This window comes from Peromyscus californicus, unplaced genomic scaffold (assembly GCF_007827085.1).
Source record: "Peromyscus californicus insignis strain IS unplaced genomic scaffold, ASM782708v3 Scaffold_21__1_contigs__length_65335640, whole genome shotgun sequence".
Classification (NCBI taxonomy): domain Eukaryota; kingdom Metazoa; phylum Chordata; class Mammalia; order Rodentia; family Cricetidae; genus Peromyscus; species Peromyscus californicus.
Window position 1 is genome coordinate 33,222,319 of NW_026294514.1, and position 16,301 is coordinate 33,238,619.

General features: G+C 39.0%; 1 protein-coding gene across 11 annotated transcripts in view; it reads right to left on the reverse strand.

The window, feature by feature from the left end:
• Positions 1-16,301, reverse strand: part of Dock10 (dedicator of cytokinesis 10) — a 250,555-nt gene that overhangs the window by 25,075 nt on the left and 209,179 nt on the right. For 9 of the 11 annotated variants that reach the window (XM_052750000.1, XM_052750001.1, XM_052749999.1 and 6 more), the window contains exons 35-48: positions 15,663-15,784; positions 15,452-15,566; positions 15,295-15,361; positions 15,026-15,073; positions 13,508-13,609; positions 11,162-11,286; positions 10,004-10,116; positions 7,689-7,826; positions 6,936-7,118; positions 5,529-5,639; positions 4,105-4,320; positions 2,368-2,425; positions 1,954-2,052; positions 167-273 (exon numbers count right to left, since the gene is read on the reverse strand). In XM_052750000.1, coding sequence (XP_052605960.1) covers positions 167-273; positions 1,954-2,052; positions 2,368-2,425; positions 4,105-4,320; positions 5,529-5,639; positions 6,936-7,118; positions 7,689-7,826; positions 10,004-10,116; positions 11,162-11,286; positions 13,508-13,609; positions 15,026-15,073; positions 15,295-15,361; positions 15,452-15,566; positions 15,663-15,784 — 1,604 coding nt within the window. The remainder of the gene's footprint in view (positions 1-166; positions 274-1,953; positions 2,053-2,367; positions 2,426-4,104; positions 4,321-5,528; positions 5,640-6,935; positions 7,119-7,688; positions 7,827-10,003; positions 10,117-11,161; positions 11,287-13,507; positions 13,610-15,025; positions 15,074-15,294; positions 15,362-15,451; positions 15,567-15,662; positions 15,785-16,301) is intronic. The other 2 variants (XM_052750002.1, XM_052750003.1) reach the window with 2 other exon arrangements.

The following is a 16,301-nucleotide window of genomic DNA, read 5'->3' on the forward strand; positions in this document are numbered from 1 at the left end:
CAATAGAATTGATATCTACTAATCTTGGTCTTCTTTGAGCCTCAACATCACATTGTTTAACAAAGTCAAAATGGGGAGCAACTTCATCTGACTTCTTGAATGTACACAAAAATCACAATTCAGTGCATTTTTAAACTTAATTAACATTAGATCAATTGAATCCAACCTCATTGTACGGTGTATCTTGCATTCCAGAATCCTCTTTCATTGCTCCTTCTTCTTTAATGTTTGGGGTGATGCTCAGAAAAGCTGGCCATCCCATAGAGAACATGCCTTAGGGAGGATCAAGCACAATGAAATATTGTTTTAGGCAATTCATATTGAGTTAAGAGCCTGGCTTGCTTCAGGAAGTTAGTATTGGCGGTATCATAACACACACAATGCACAGGATAGTTAGATAGATCGTGGTTTCTGGAGTTGCCCATGTTCACTGATATCTTAGCAGATACACATTGCAAGAAAGGGATACTTTACTTCTCCAACTCTGAAACCTCAAAACACAAAAGCATATTAAGCACTCAAATATATCAGCGGGATTCAGCAGATTCATATATTGATAGATATCAATACATGCTAGTGAAGCATGTATTACCATTTCAGTGTTCACTCATAAGTATATCCCCTTTTCAATAGTTATAGCATATTATAGCCAGCATTACCTTCAAGATGACAGGGGGTGTTTAAAGTGCTTGAATATTGAAGAACCCCAGAACTAACTGGGACATAAACAAACACTTGAGTTTTATCAGTTTTCTTCAGTTTGGTTTTAGATACAATGTGAAAGTCTTTATGTTGCTCTACAGGAGCTAAAGATGATAAACAGCTGAGCAAGAAGGACATGCTAAAATAAAGTGATGTCTGATGACTTGCTTATAAAAATTATTACGCATGGTATATGACAATAAGAGGGGTTTTAAGGTGGATTTGCTCTTGTGGTGTAGACCTGATCTCTTCTCCAAGGTCCCCAAGCAAGAGACCTCACTATCTCACAGCTCATTTAGGAGATTTGGTTTTAATGCATTATTTGGCAATTTTACTGTGATTTTTAAAAAAATATATACAAGTTTAAACGAATAAGAAATGAATTGTGCTTTTGAATGATTGCAAATTAAAGCCCATTTCCATTTCTATTAAAGTCCATTTTGATTCTAACTCTACACTGAATTTTCAACAGCAATTTGCAAGCTAAAATAATGTTATCAAGTAGATTTTAGTTCAGAAATTTTGTACTTGAATGAACTTTTAAAGAGATTGTAGATAAAAATGTACTAATGATACAGCCACATTTTTACACAGAGAAACCCTAGCTGTTACAAAATGTTATTATACTTTGAAGGTGGACTATTTTCAGTGAAAGTAAATAAGTATCATTAATCATATGTTATAAATTGTCAAAGTAAATTATTATTATTATTGTTACTATTATTATTATTATTAATTTTGCGGTGCTGGAAGTCAAACACCAAGCCATACACTTTCTAGGCAAATATTCTATCACTGAGATACACAGTCTTTAAGAAGTGAAATAGAACATGCCTATCATAAAGGTATATACATCTATGTGAATGTATATATCTACATTCTTACTTTGAATAAACTATTACACCCACAAACTAGACTCTCCTTGAAAATTTACATGCTTTATCAATTTCAAACTAAAATTCTAATGGAGAGCCAGCATACCTACAGGTCTGACCATAATTCATAATCCTGAAGATTGGATAATATTGCATTTGCTGAGAACTGAGAAGCAAGCTAAAATTCTTAAGGGATTTCTAGGAAGGGATTTCTGAGTGGTCAGTGCTTGAGATTTTTATACAGTAAGCTCTGTTGACCTGAAATGGCTTTTGCTTCTAAGAACACATTCACAGAGGTTTCACTGAAGCAAGATTTAAGCTGTAAAGTTGATTTCCTTAGCATCAAAGACAAATGAACACAGTTAGATCAACTCACTTCCTCCACCTGGAGTTGTTAGTAATGGGTTGTTACCACAGGGATGGGTGTCTTCTGGAAGCAGGGGTGGTGGGCAAATCTTTTCCATTTTCCAGTAACCTATGGTAGTGCAAGATGAGGTTAAGGCATGGCTGCATGTTCTGGTTAATACAAGCTTATGGAACCACAGATTGTTAATTAATGAGACATGACCATCATTTGGAAACAAGAAGTTGGCCATCCAGTTAGCCTCACTGTACATAACATGAATATGCCAGTGAAATCATAGAATTAAAAATATTGAAGCATGGCATCATGAGAAATGTTTATAAAAGTGAAAGTTATTTAATAAAACATAAATTTAATGATTTATGTAAAGTTAGGACTCAGGATGCTGATTCCCAGGTTCTTAACCCCTTTACAAGGCCCTCTTACCTTTGCGTTTGAGATATTCTGCGATGAGTGCAGCTATATGGATGTAGCACATAGCAGCCTACAATGAAAACAGAAAACAGAGATTCCAAGGATGGATTTAACACTTCATGAAACTAGTGGTTTCCCAAGGGGAGTCAGTGTGCCCTCTCAGAATATGTCATGTAGACTAACCCTTCATTATGAAAGAAGTGAAAATATTAATCCACTGGACTTTTTCAAAGTTCACCACCAAAATAAAATGAATATTTGAGGACATTTTTTGTTTGTTATTCTTGATATAGATTTTTTTTTTTTGGTTTTTTCGAGACAGGGTTTCTCTGTGTAGCTTTGTGCCTTTCCTGGAACTCGCTTTGGAGACCAGGCTGGCCTTGAACTCACAGAGATCCGCCTGCCTCTGCCTCCCAAGTGCTGGGATTAAAGGCGTGTGCCACCACCGCCCGGCCATTAAATTAATTTTTTGTTTTTTTCAAGACAGGGTTTCACTGTGTAGCTTTGCGCCTTTCCTGGAACTCACTCTGCAGCCCAGGTTGGCCTCGAACTCACAGAGATCCACCTGCCTCTGCCTCCCGAGTGCTGGGATTAAAGGCATGTGCCACCACCACCTGGCTTTGATATAGATTTGACATTGGATGAATTTGCTCTCCTAAGCATTTTTTCCACAAAATAACCTCCCCTCCTTTATTAATGTCTAATCATAACATTACTATTTTTAAAGCTACATATCTTTTTTCTCAAATCTATATAGACTATAGTACCTGAAGAAAAACGAAAAAAAAAACACCAACCTTCTAAATTTTATTGCCTCTAATGCAGGTTTCTCTTTAATTTAGAGTTAACCCATCACTTAGCACTTGGTTGCATTATGTAAGCTAATGTAATCAGCAGATTCTCCTCAAACTGGTTATATGGGTGATATTTTATTTTTCTTACTGATGCTTTTATCATTGCTGGATATATTAACTCTTGACTTGATGAAGGTCCCAGGGCTTCAGAATTATTCTTTTGAGGTTTCATGAAGTGATCTTGCCATTCTCAGAGAAATTAATGGTAACTGGAAATGTTCACCAAACTGGCGGGGCCAGTTTTCTGCTTTCTGTTCTAGAGGCCCTTATTACCAAATGGGCTCCAGGCTTTAGGCTTATCCTAGATAAACTTAGTATCAATTTCTACAGTTCTGGGAAAAGGCAGAACTTCCCTAGTGGTAACCCAGAAGCCCCTGGATGCTATGAATCGCTGTGTATAAATCCATTCAGCATTACAACTCGCATAGAAAAGTCAAGTATTGATTTACCAACTTCACACAGTGGGCTCTTCTCCACGGCTGGTTCAGATGAACTTTGATGAACTTACCATAGCAACAACCTTCCCTGATCCACCCCAATTTCAGGGAACAAGTTTGCAAACACCAAATATTAATTCTGATATAATTATTAATTTTGGAGTACTTTTAACAACATTCTCTTTAGCTTCAGGTTTTAGACATCTATCTACTCCTGCACTGCATTTCAAACAGTTGATGTTGCCACCTCCATATCTGGCCACAATCTGATGTCCTCTACTTAGAACCAGGTGTCACTGAGCCCTACATGAAAGTTACTGAACTTGATATATAAATGTATGTTATATACATTGGTGGAAAAGATGGCACTTTTTATACTTCATGCTGTACATAAAAAGCCAATTATTTGGATAAGGAGGGCAATGTTGATGAAGAATGAGTGAGCCTTTGCTCATCACCTCAGACAGGTCTCCATTTCTTGCATGAATCTTGGCCATGCTCTCCAGCCAGGTCCTCCGCAGCTCAGGGGTACTTGCGTAGGAGTTTGCTAGGCTGTATTGGAGGTCCACCAGCATCTCAGGGTCCTTCTCATGCTCTTTCATCTGTGCTGTGGCCATCAAAACAGTCCTTATACGTTTAGTCAGATCTTTCACCTCTGCTGGGAAATTACTGTTCTTTGGAAAAGAGAGAGCCTGGGTCATTATCTGTTTAGCATTCAATTATTAACTGCAACCTATACTCTTTGAAAAATTATTTTATTATTTTATGTGTATGGGTATTTCCCTTGCATGTATGTTTGTGCATCACAAGTTTGCCTGGTACCCTCAGAGGCCAGAAGAAGGTGATGGATCCCTTGGATCTGGAGTTATGTACAGTTGTGGGCTGCCATGCAGGTTCTGAGAATTGAACTCAGGTCCTCTGGAAGAGCAGTCAATGGTCTGAAACACTGAGACGTCTCTCCAGCCCTTCAACATATACTCTTAATTATGCCTTGACATCACAAGTTCTTATGTTTTATGTGTTGTTCATAAATGCATGTTTCATAAATGTTCATACATTGCAGTTGTGACTATATTCAAACATTTGGTAATAAGAATTATGGTGAACTCTACTATCCGATAGCCCAGCTTTCTAACAATAACTTCCTGAGTGCCCTTGAGATTCTGTCTTCTCTGAGTCTAGTTCATGCCACTTGAACAAGTTTTGACTTCATCCCTGTTGACGGCATGTGGCACTGGACTGGCCAATCATATTCTGCATGATATATACATATACATACATACATATATATATATATGTGTGTGTGTGTGTGTGTGTGTGTGTAGATCAAAGATGTTCCTTTTCTTGGCTTGAGTTGGTAGTGTTTGAAGAGGAGCTTCTCCATTCCTAACACAAGTGTCCTTACACTTTCAGAGGGAAATCCACAGAGAAAGCTTAAGTTAGGCAAATGAAGAAAAGCTGATGCAATACATAGCCTAAAAGCAACAGAGGGAGGGGCTTTCAAAGCATTCTCTTGACCTCTAGATCAAGCCATGACTGAAGCTTTTTCTGCCTCTAGCCTTCCAAAAAGGCTAAAAGGAAAAAAAAAAGAGGAAAAGATGAATTTGCTTATGATGATCATAAATAAATAATGATGTGCCTGTTACACTTTGTTATATAACAATTGAGCCTGGATCTTAGAAATTCCACCTAAAACATCATGTACTGAAAGTGTGAGAACTAATGATTATCAATTTAAATAAGCCAACAGTATGAGCGATCAAAGTCTTGATAAGCTAAGCACAGAATTCATAAACATCCCATGATTTTGATGTCAAAGGAAAACTCCATCTCAGTTTGTTTCTGATTCTTTAGAAATAAAGGCCCAGGAAACATCTCTTACTTTCATCTGTTTATCTCCATTGGCAAAATTGTTGGTAATTGCAAGGGAATGTTGAAACCGAGATCCTCCAATCCCTGCATCGGCTATTAACTGGCTCACTGCTTTGATGAGCTGGAAGAAAAAAGAAAGAAGGATCCTTCTAGATCAGTGGTTTTCAACCTTCCTAGTACTTGACCCTTTCATACAGTTCCTCAGGTGGTGGGGACCCCCAACCATAAAATTATTTTCACTGCTACTTCATAAATGCAGTTTTGCTACTGTTACAAATCAAAATGTAAATATCGGATTTGCAGGATATCTGATATGCAACCCTTGTGAACAGATTGTTTGGCCCCCCAAAAGAGGTCGTAATCCACAGGTTGGGAAACACTGTTCTAAAGCAAAATGAGAATTTACATTTTGTGTCTTGTGGATGCCTGTGGGAAGATGAGGGCATGCTTGTGTGGGTGCACATCTGTGTGTGGGAGGTCAGAGATCAACTTTGAATGCTGATCTCAGGTGTCATCCATTTTGTTTTTTGAGACAGGCTCTCTCATGGGTCTGGAGCTCAGCAAGTAGGCTAGACTAGTTAACTACTGGGGTCTTCCCGTCTCTATCCCCTCAGTGGTGCGATTACAAGCATGTGCCATTGCACCTGGCTTTTTATCATGGGTTTTAGGGATTGAACTCAGGTTCCCAGGCTTACTAGGCACACAACCCACAGACAGAGCTATCTCCCTAGCCTAGAAACAGTATTTTTTTTTTTTTTTTTGGTTTTTCGAGACAGGGTTTCTCTGTGTAGCTTTGCGCCTTTCCTGGATCTCGCTCTGTAGACCAGGCTGGCCTTGAACTCACAGAGATCCGCCTGGCTCTGCCTCCCGAGTGCTGGGATTAAAGGCGTGCGCCACCACCGCCCGGCTAGAAACAGTATTTTTAAGGGGACCGACTGGGTTAGATAAATATGTCATTAATTTCTGCTAGAAGGTTCAATGAATGACATCTTTAAGTATACAGTCTTCAGAAGGCCACATGATCTAGGGACCTCATTATAATTGTAAATACCCAAGGAGAGATTCAAGAATCTTGTAATCTTGGGATGCCTTGAAGAAAGACACAGTTGTCTTTAGAACTTGATGAGATTTGGCCTCCAGATTAACCCTGACTGTCAAGAGTTGTTTTGTTCCATGAGATTCTAGGGCATGGGCAGAAGAAACAACATGGTGAGTGGAGATGTGACTTGAAATCTGTTAATTTCTCCCCAGCTCTGCTCTCATTTAAACCAGGACCAAGTATATTGGGGGAACCTTCCAGGAGGAGTTTGGAAACTCAAGACAGCTGACTGGCTGCTGGGGAACAGGATGCTTTGATCATCACTGAAACACATCAGCCATTTTAGCAACAGCACTCATGAAAACTGGCAGGACTTACTTGTAGGTGAGACCGGACAATAGACTTCTGCTTGTTAAATTCAAAATTCTTCCTCATGAAGAAGTACAGAAGGGCTGAGGCCTCCGTCTGAGTCGACCGTGACCTGTGGTTACAGCATTTGAGGACTTCATAGCAGAATGATCCACAGAGGTCAGCAGGCCCTTGAAAAAATGCTGAAGGAAACTAGAGAGACAGAAGAATGAGGGAGTAAGCCATGTTCCTTCATGTCTCAAACTTGGAGACTAAAATACTATTTAAAAATAAGCTTTCTCCATTTGAAGGAGAGGATGGAATGCTTTTATTATTGTAATCCAAGTTCAGTAAGCTCTCCTCTCTTGTATTAATTATCCTCTTGCATTAATATTCCATGTATAATAACTGACAACAACTCAAAATACATGAGATCTTTGAAATGTTCTATTATTCACTTGACACTGTTATAAAAGATGCTCTTTATAGTCATCTTCAATTTTCAAAGATGGCTGCTGTAGCTACCTTGGTATGGAAACTTTAACTTGATGATGGTGTTTTTTTTTTTTTCTTCCAAACTCTCCATGTTAAAAACTCTGAGCAACTACATAACTGGTAATGAGACAGAACCAAAACCTTCTGGAGATAGCAAATGACTAGTATCTAGTGAAACCCAAATAGCACAAAACAAGCCTTTGCCCTGCACACTGAGAGATGCAAAGATTATTAAGTGCTTATTGTCATCCTTAGCTGAGATTTCACTGGGACCTGGAGCATCCTTACCTTGCACACAAACAGTCTCAAAGAAGCAAACACATGTTTCAGGGCTGTGGCTGACTGGTTGACTTGGAAAAACAGCATGTAAGTATCAAAGACCCTTTTCATGAGTGAGTTTTGACAGTCAGATTGTTGGAGCTGTCTCTGAAATCCAGAATAGATATTATTTAGGATAAGTGGAGGAATAATTGCTTTCCTTCAGAAACATTTATTATGAACCTACCATGTGTTGAGCTTAATCCTGAGTGCTAGAAGAAAATGCTGAGTAAGAAGACATGATTCACGTATACTCACAAAGAAGTTTACATAGCAGTGTCAAAACCAAACCAAATCAAACCCAGATAAGGCAATAACTAGAGCAGGAAGATGTGATAGAAAGAGGTTGGAGGTGGATTACTTTGCTTAAGAAGGTCAGCAACGATCCCTCCAGATGCTGAACAAAACTGAAGGAATGTGCCCCAGAGAGACCTGGGAGCATTGTCATGGAGTAAGAGCCTTGGGTTGGAGAGAAGCTTGCGAGTTCACGGCTGAGAAAGAACAGAGTGGCTGATGTATGACTAGTGGGTTGGGTCATGGGGGAGAAGATGAGGTGGCAGATAGGCATTGGGAAAGCCTTTCAGCTGGGAGACCGTCAATGCATATGTCCATTGAGGTATAAAGAAAATAGAGTTGTGTGTTTCTCCCACCATGCCGGCATTTCACACGAAGGCAAGGTTTTCTTGGTGCAGTACCGCTAGAGGGAGAGGTCTCATTTAACAGATCTAACCTTTCCTAGTGCAGTCCTTAAAGCAGGTTCATTTGGTTGAGCTGTAAATGTTTTAATAGCATTATTAAGATGCAATTGGTATGAGAAACTATGCATTCAAAAAGCACAATTGTGCCGGGCGGTGGTGGCGCACGCCTTTAATCCCAGCACTCGGGAGGCAGAGCCAGGCGGATCTCTGTGAGTTCGAGGCCAGCCTGGGCTATCAAGTGAGTTCCAGGACAGGCGCAAAGCTACACAGAGAAACCCTGTCTCGAAAAACCAAAAAAAAAAAAAAAAGCACAATTGCATAAATTTGACTTCAGAATACACCTGTGAAAACATTGCCACAGCTAAGAAAACAAAATATCCACCACTTCCTAAGGTTTTAATATACATTTTTGGAATCTGTATTTCTTTCTTATCTCCACATCTCCAGTCCATCACTGATATGTTGTTCCTGTTTGATGATATCAACAGCACAGTAGTCTTCTCTGATTTGGGTTCTGAAGCTTCATGTGTGGTGTAGCCTGGGCAAGTGGTTTCTTCTTTCTGTTGAGTAGTATTCCATTGTGTTGCAAAAATCTACCTGGTGATGCACACTTTGGGTTGTTTCTGGTGTTTTTTGTTATTTAAAATAAATATGTTACACATATTTGTGTGCAAAACTCTATATGGATAGGTGCTACTATTCAAATGGTTGGTTACATGATAGATACACGATTAGCACTGAAAATTTTTTGTTTTTATTTATGGATACTGTGTGTGCATGAGTACGTGTGTGTGAATGCATGCATGAGTTTGTGCAAGTGTGTGTGTGTGTGTGTGTGTGTGTGTGTGTGTGTGTGTGTGTGCCACATGTGTGAAAGTGTATGTCTGTAGGATAGAAGATGGCGTGATATTCTCTGGAACTGGTATTACTGGCAGTTGTGAGTTCCAATGTGAGTGCTGGGAACTGAACTTGATTCTCAACCACTAAGCTATCTCTAGCTCCATAATTAGCTTTTTAAAGAAACCACCATAATGTTTTCCAAATTGTCTTTTCCCACTTGGATCCTTACTATCAGTGAATGAAATTATAGTTTCTCTAAGTATTGTCAAAACATGGTGTGACTAGTCTTGTTAGCACTAGAAAATTTTATCAAGTATATCATGATAACACCTCATCCAAGTTGTATATATATAACAAATAAGAAAAGACATTAACAATTTTCTCTTTCCAAAATCTAGTCATCAGTTAATACATAATGCTATTTGTCTTTTGCTTGTCTGTTAAACAATATGGAGTCTCATTGTCACTCTGTGCAACATGCTTGACAGAACAGCAAGAGGAATTGGGAAGAAAGACATTATTGAAGTAGTGAAACACAAATACAAAGTGTGAGGATTAAGCAAGCATTAGTCAACTTGTGACAAAAATCTGAGACTCTCATTTTTAACATGCTTCCCATTAATGTGTAAGCTGATTTACATCAGGTTAGCTGATTCCATAAATCATCTTAAAAATATTCTTGATTTCTCATGGTTTTTCCTACCTCCCAACTCATCATTTTGCAGAAAACATTATGATCATATTCACCTGGTGGACTTGAGTGAAGAGAGACAGCAGGTCTAGAATAGTGAGGCAAACCTCTGTGGCTATATTGGCCTCAGTGTCTACATGGTGGACAATGTCTATTTCATTGGAGTTGCCTATAAAATACAAAATAAAACAGTGCATAAACATGTAAGCCAATTCTCTGTGCCCAGTAAAATATTTCATTCTATTACAGTGTTTACTGGCATTTTAATAAATAATTTATAAAATCAAAGTGCCTTTGTTTGATCAATTTCATTTGTTTCCTCAATTAAAAGAAAAAAACACTAGATAAGAGTGTTAGACCTGAGTGTTTTTTGCATACATCAACTGCGGGTTTTCCATTATTTTAAAAATTCTTTCCCTTTAATTCGACCATCAGTACAATCATATTTCTTCTGTAATCAGCCTGTTTAAAGTTCCTGCTTTTGGGCTAATAGAGTAAATATGTGATCTCAGTGGACAGTCTACAACAAACAGCCTCCTCCGAAAGGTACATAGTGTATTTAGAGATTAAGGCAACACAGATTTTAAACAAGTAATCATGGGTCACATGCTCATAATTTCCATGCTTCACAACACCAGGTTCTATTTTTATCTCATTGCCAAGCTGGACTGTGTGTATCTCGGGAGTGAGTCATGATGTCATGGTTACTGGAGTCATGATGTCATGGTTACTGGAGTCATGATGTCATGGTTACTGGAGTCATGATGTCATGGTTACTGGAGTCATGATGTCATGGTTACTGCTTTTGGGACATGGGCATTTTTCTCCTCTTCAACTGGAGTCAACAGTAATTACCTGATTGAGAGAGACCCATAAACCCACAACACCAAAAGTACCTAGACAAGCTGCCCTGAGCCCATTACATTGAGTTTCATTTTTCTCCTTTCTTCCCTGTGAGAGCATTGCTTCTTATTTGTTTATTTATTTATTTATTAAGTTACTCCCTGATGATTCTTTCTTCTAAGAAATGTTTCCAGGCCTATGGCAGACTTGAGAAGAGTGGTTTCAATGGTATGCCAACACTCCTCTCATCTTATACACAGTGCATTTCCTGTCCTACACACACACACACACACACACACACACACACACACACACACTCACGCACACACACACACCGAGAGAACAACTCCCATTGCTTCTGGTTCACTTACTGTTCATGGTGTTGTCCAACATCTGTAAAAGTTTGGGGTTGGAAAGTGCATTTTTGCCCCGAATTATAGGCAAAGTTTGAGATCGGTGCTGTTTATGTCCTTCGTGACCAGAAGTGGTATGCATCCTGGAACAGAGACGGGAAATGTGGCTGACGCTATCTGCCAATGCAGTAGTCAATATTCATTCAGATACTGTGCACTGAGACAAATATACAGAACATTTGCAAAGAACCTTTTCACTGGTAATACTGACTATAAGCAACACAATGAAGAGACTTTTAAATACATTTGAAGGAATTCATTTAAGCACTAATAATATTAAGAAAGATATATAATGGGACAATGCCACAGTGGATGTCTTTTTAGCATATTTTGATTTTCTTCTTTTTTATTACCAAGAACCTTGTCATATAGATTCAGTCATCTAAAACTATTGTCTGACCTTGCTGTCACCAGCTTCATGGTATGCTCAGATAACCATAAGATCATAGGATTTTTAGGCAGACAGGACCTCAAACTGTTATCTGGCCTCATCCACTGCTTTTAAGCAAATAAAGTCACATCTATTTTGTAAGCAAAGATGTAGCTACAGAAGTGTTCACCTCACCGAAACAAACAAAACCAAAAAAAAAAAAGACCCAAAAAAGACACTCAAAATAAAACTGTTTGTAATTCATTATTGCTTTATGGACTTACAACAAATTAAAACTGCTCAGTTAACTACTAGCTAGGCAGGAAGAGAATTAAACATATGTGCAGACATGTCCCCCCCCCCCCCCCTTTAATTTAGAAGCAAAGTACAATATAGCTGAAGGAAGCCCTTTCTCTCGTCTAGTTTTGCATATGGGAATTCCCAGGCATTACGATTTATTTGGGCCAAGCCCCTTGCGAAGTTGATGTGGGATCAGTGTTAGGAAAATAACATGAGTGTGTGTCTTTCAGTGCTTTGTGGCATGTCCACCTGGAGAAAGTAGCCAGCCTGTTTGTGGAGTTAGGAATGTTCCCTGCTTGCCACATTTTCATTTGTCCAAAAAGTAGCCTGGTGGTGGGAGATTCACTGTCATGTAAATTACCCATAAACAACACCTCTGTGCAGAAGGCAGCCAATGAGAGATGGCTTTAAGCGTCAAACCCCAGAAGGAACTCTGACTTTTGTCCTTGTCACAGTATTCAAGGCTGTTTGAATCTGGCTGAGCCAAAGGATCAACCTAGGCTGAAGCCTTGGAGAGCAGACTTCGGCTTTCTGTGACCTAGGACATCTGGATCGTGCCTGAATCTACAGGCAGTAATGAGTTCTGAGATATATGGGTGGGACTTTGGGGACTGAATTTTTCTCCCAGATTTTGAGCCTATCACAGTCTAGAGGGAGGGGGGAAGCCCTGGTTTCAGGAGATGAGGGCCAGTGGGGGCAGGGTCTGTCCAGCCTATCAGGAACCTTAAAACTTGTCCATAATACATGATTGACTCGGTGACCTTAGGTGGGTTGCAACTGCTATGAAAGATGAGAAGCATTTCTTTCTTGCCTTCTCTTGTATTACAGTTTGCAAAGCAAACTCATGATTACATCTTTTAAATTTACTTTCTCACTGGAGGCCAATTTCTCCAGGTCCCCATGGATGGCAGCAAAATTTATTTCGTTATTTATTGACTATATACATTTTCCTTTTCTTCCTAAAGATCTTTTCTAAAATATCCATATCACATATTCTTATGATATGCCTGGGAAGAATAAATCAAACATATGAAAGTTTGGGGAAATAATTTTTATTTATTAGACCCACAGGACCTTGGAGGTGGAATTTCAGGGCAAGTGATTCTACCTGGCAGGTTAATGAGGGAGGGAGCGGGCTCTGCAAGATTGAAGATCATGTAGTAACTAGGTAAGCTAAGAAGACTTGGGAGGTCACCCATGTTTCTTCATGGCCCCTGACCCTTTAAAAAACAGCGTGAGCTTCAAGAACACTAAGGAAATCTTATAATTACTCAACAGAATTCGGAGTCATGATCTCAGACTTTCTTTTTCCTACACTGCTCAGAACTAAGGGAACGTTTTATTGGAGTCCTGTGCACCTTTTGGTCTTAGCTAAATTGAAATGCCTATTATTACTTTTCCAATCAAGGCTTTAACTGGCTATAAACAAAGCATAGTCTTTAGTTTTTGTTTTTAAGTCAGTGAGGAAGCTGGAGAAGTATCTAAGGAGTTTCTTCAGATAAACATATAATGCTGCTGAAAACTGCATTTGTTTTCATGTATGTACATGTATGAGCGTATCCACCCTCATGTGCGCATGTTCGCATATAAAGAACACATACATGACTTCAAATATCAAGCAATGGTGATATTACCATTGTGACAAGAGACCTGAGTTCTGGCAGGAAGGATTGGATCCTTTCAGAGTTCCATTGTTCTGGGTAGACTGCACAAACTTAAACGCTGCAGCGATTTTTCTGGAAGGAACACACATTTCAATCATAACTCTGTGTTTATAATTTATATATGAAAACAGAATGCCAAGTGACTAGCAATTACTGAACAATAAAATATTTCATATTCTGTGAATTAATGAAAAGCAAGGGGCTGGAAGATGGCTCAGTTCGTAAAGAGCTTGCTATGAATGAAAGCACTGGATCTGCATTCTGAATTTCAGCAGCTATGTAAATGCTTGAGAAGCCTGGAGGTCCATCTGTAATCCCAGTCTCATGATGCAGAGATCAGGAAACCACAGGCAAGAGAGTTAGCTAGAATAACCAACCATATTGGTAAACTCTGGCTTCAAGGGAAAGGACCTTGACTCAGTATTTTTGGTGGAAAGTGACTGACCTTGTTGTCATTAACTTCATTGTATGCTCAGATAACCATAAGATCATACGATTTTTAGGTAGACAGGACCTCATGCCTATGTAAATACTGAGTCAAGGTCCTTTCCCTTGAATCCAGAGTTTATCAATATGGTTACTCTAGCTAGCTCTCTTGCCTGTGGATCCCGATCTCTGCATCATGAGACCGGGATTACAGATGCGCCTCTATGCTTCTCAAGCATTTACATAGGACTTGATGCCAACCTCTGGTTGCATCCAAACACATGCAAACATACAGCCCAACACCTCATACATAAGCAAAATAAAAATAAAATTAACATTTCAGTTTCTTCTGGGAATAGGAAATTAGAGGGCTTTGAATGTTCTTGTCTTTGTGACAAATGATGCCAGCATGAAGTAATTCTAGACTAATTTTTGTTTTTAGCTTTTTAGAATCATGTTCTTAGTCAGGCGGTGGTGGCGCATGCCTTTAATCCCAGCACTCGGGAGGCAGAGGCAGGCAGATCTCTGTGAGTTCGAGGCCAGCATGGTCTACAGAGGAATCATATCCTTAAATAGATGTGTTTCATCCATATAAATCTCTCTCTCTCTCTCTCTCTCTCTCTCTCTCTCTCTCTCTCTTTCTCCTATCTCTATCTATCATCTCTATCCATCCATCCATCCATCCATCCATCCATCCATCCATCCATCCATCTATCCAATCTATATAATGAAAGCTCTCTCTCTCTCTCTCTCTCTCTCTCTCTCTCTCTCTCTCTGATCCTGGTGTGCTTCTGGAGGTCAGAGGATAACCTCAGTTGTTAGTTCTCACCTCCCACTTTGTTTGAGACAGAGTTTCTTGTTTACCACTGTGTATGCTAGATTATCTGACTCGAGATCTTCCAGAAGGAAGAGAATTCTCACAGGAGCACTGTGATTATAGACTTATGCTCTATGTCTGGCTTTATGTGAATTCTGGGTGTCTATATACACACTGAGCCATATTCACAGCTCCATGAAATTTTTAAAAGACTTTATTAGTCTACTGGAATTTAAAACAATTACCTTATTATATTGCGTTTTCCCAGGTATCTAAAATTTTGAAGACAAACACTAGAAGGGGAAAAAAGTCACATTCTAATTATTCACATTCTTTAATTTATACATAATAATTCATCTAAATATGTGGAAAGAAAAATAGTAAATTTTCTTTACATATTCCATATATGATTGTTGATATTTATTTACCATAAGGCTTCTTTGAATGAAGAGTGGTATAGTGAGCTATTTTGAAAGTTCCAGAAAATAAGTTATTGGGTCAACCGTAAACTTACTCCAAGATGCTGAAGAAGTCTGACACCTCAGGACTGGGAGCTCTCTGCCAGTAGGCAATCAGAGTCTCTAGAAAGAAACAACATGGTATGAGGCTCTTAGAAACGTAGGCTTCTTTCTTTTGCTCCTTTTAAATTGACTTGAAGTCATTCTGCTTACCAACTGAAATGGTCTTCATAATATGAAGAAAGCACATAAGAAGACTCCTGGTTTCTGCTTGATCTAATTTGTCAAATCGAAGAGTAGACCCAATCAAAGACAAGGGCCTTGGGATCTGAGAATCAAAGGACCAGTAGGGATGAATAAGACTGAGAGCATCCTGGCTTTCAAGTATGGTACCTGATGTGTGTGGTGGAGAGGGAAACTGCACCTTTTCACAGTTGTCTGTCTTCTCACTGCTCTTCTCTGTGGTGCTTGGGTTGGAGTCGAGGCTTGCTAAGGATGCTCTGGAATCTGCATGGTTCACTGTAGAAATAGCTATTGATGAAAATGCTGTAAACACAAGCCACAGCACACATATGGTGATGAGATGTATGAGCACAGACAAGAACTAAAATGATGAAACAGAGTTGCTTATTGTTGTGGTGGATCAAGCATTGTGAAATAAAATCTAGGATTGACATGGAAGGCATACAACACTTAAAACATTACACAACAGTGGCCATGATGGGTCTAGAAAAATTTAAACCATTTTACATGGATATAAAGCTTGTTCTTTTGATCTCTTAAAATGCTTTTAAAAAATAGACAAAGCTAACTCTTATTTTAACAGAAGATGATTCGGGGAAGGAGTGTTTAACTTGACAGTTTATGAGAAATAAAAATGACTTTCCAAAATAGTCCTTAATATAATCCTTTGAAGCTGAAGAGCTCTTATATTTTAAGAGGCTGTGCATAACAAAATCCTAAAGACTGTTTGCAGAATGAAGTAACTTGATAACATCTGAGCAGACAGCTCTTTAAGCCAAGTAGAAGTGAAAGTCACTGGATAACATTCAAAGAAATATGT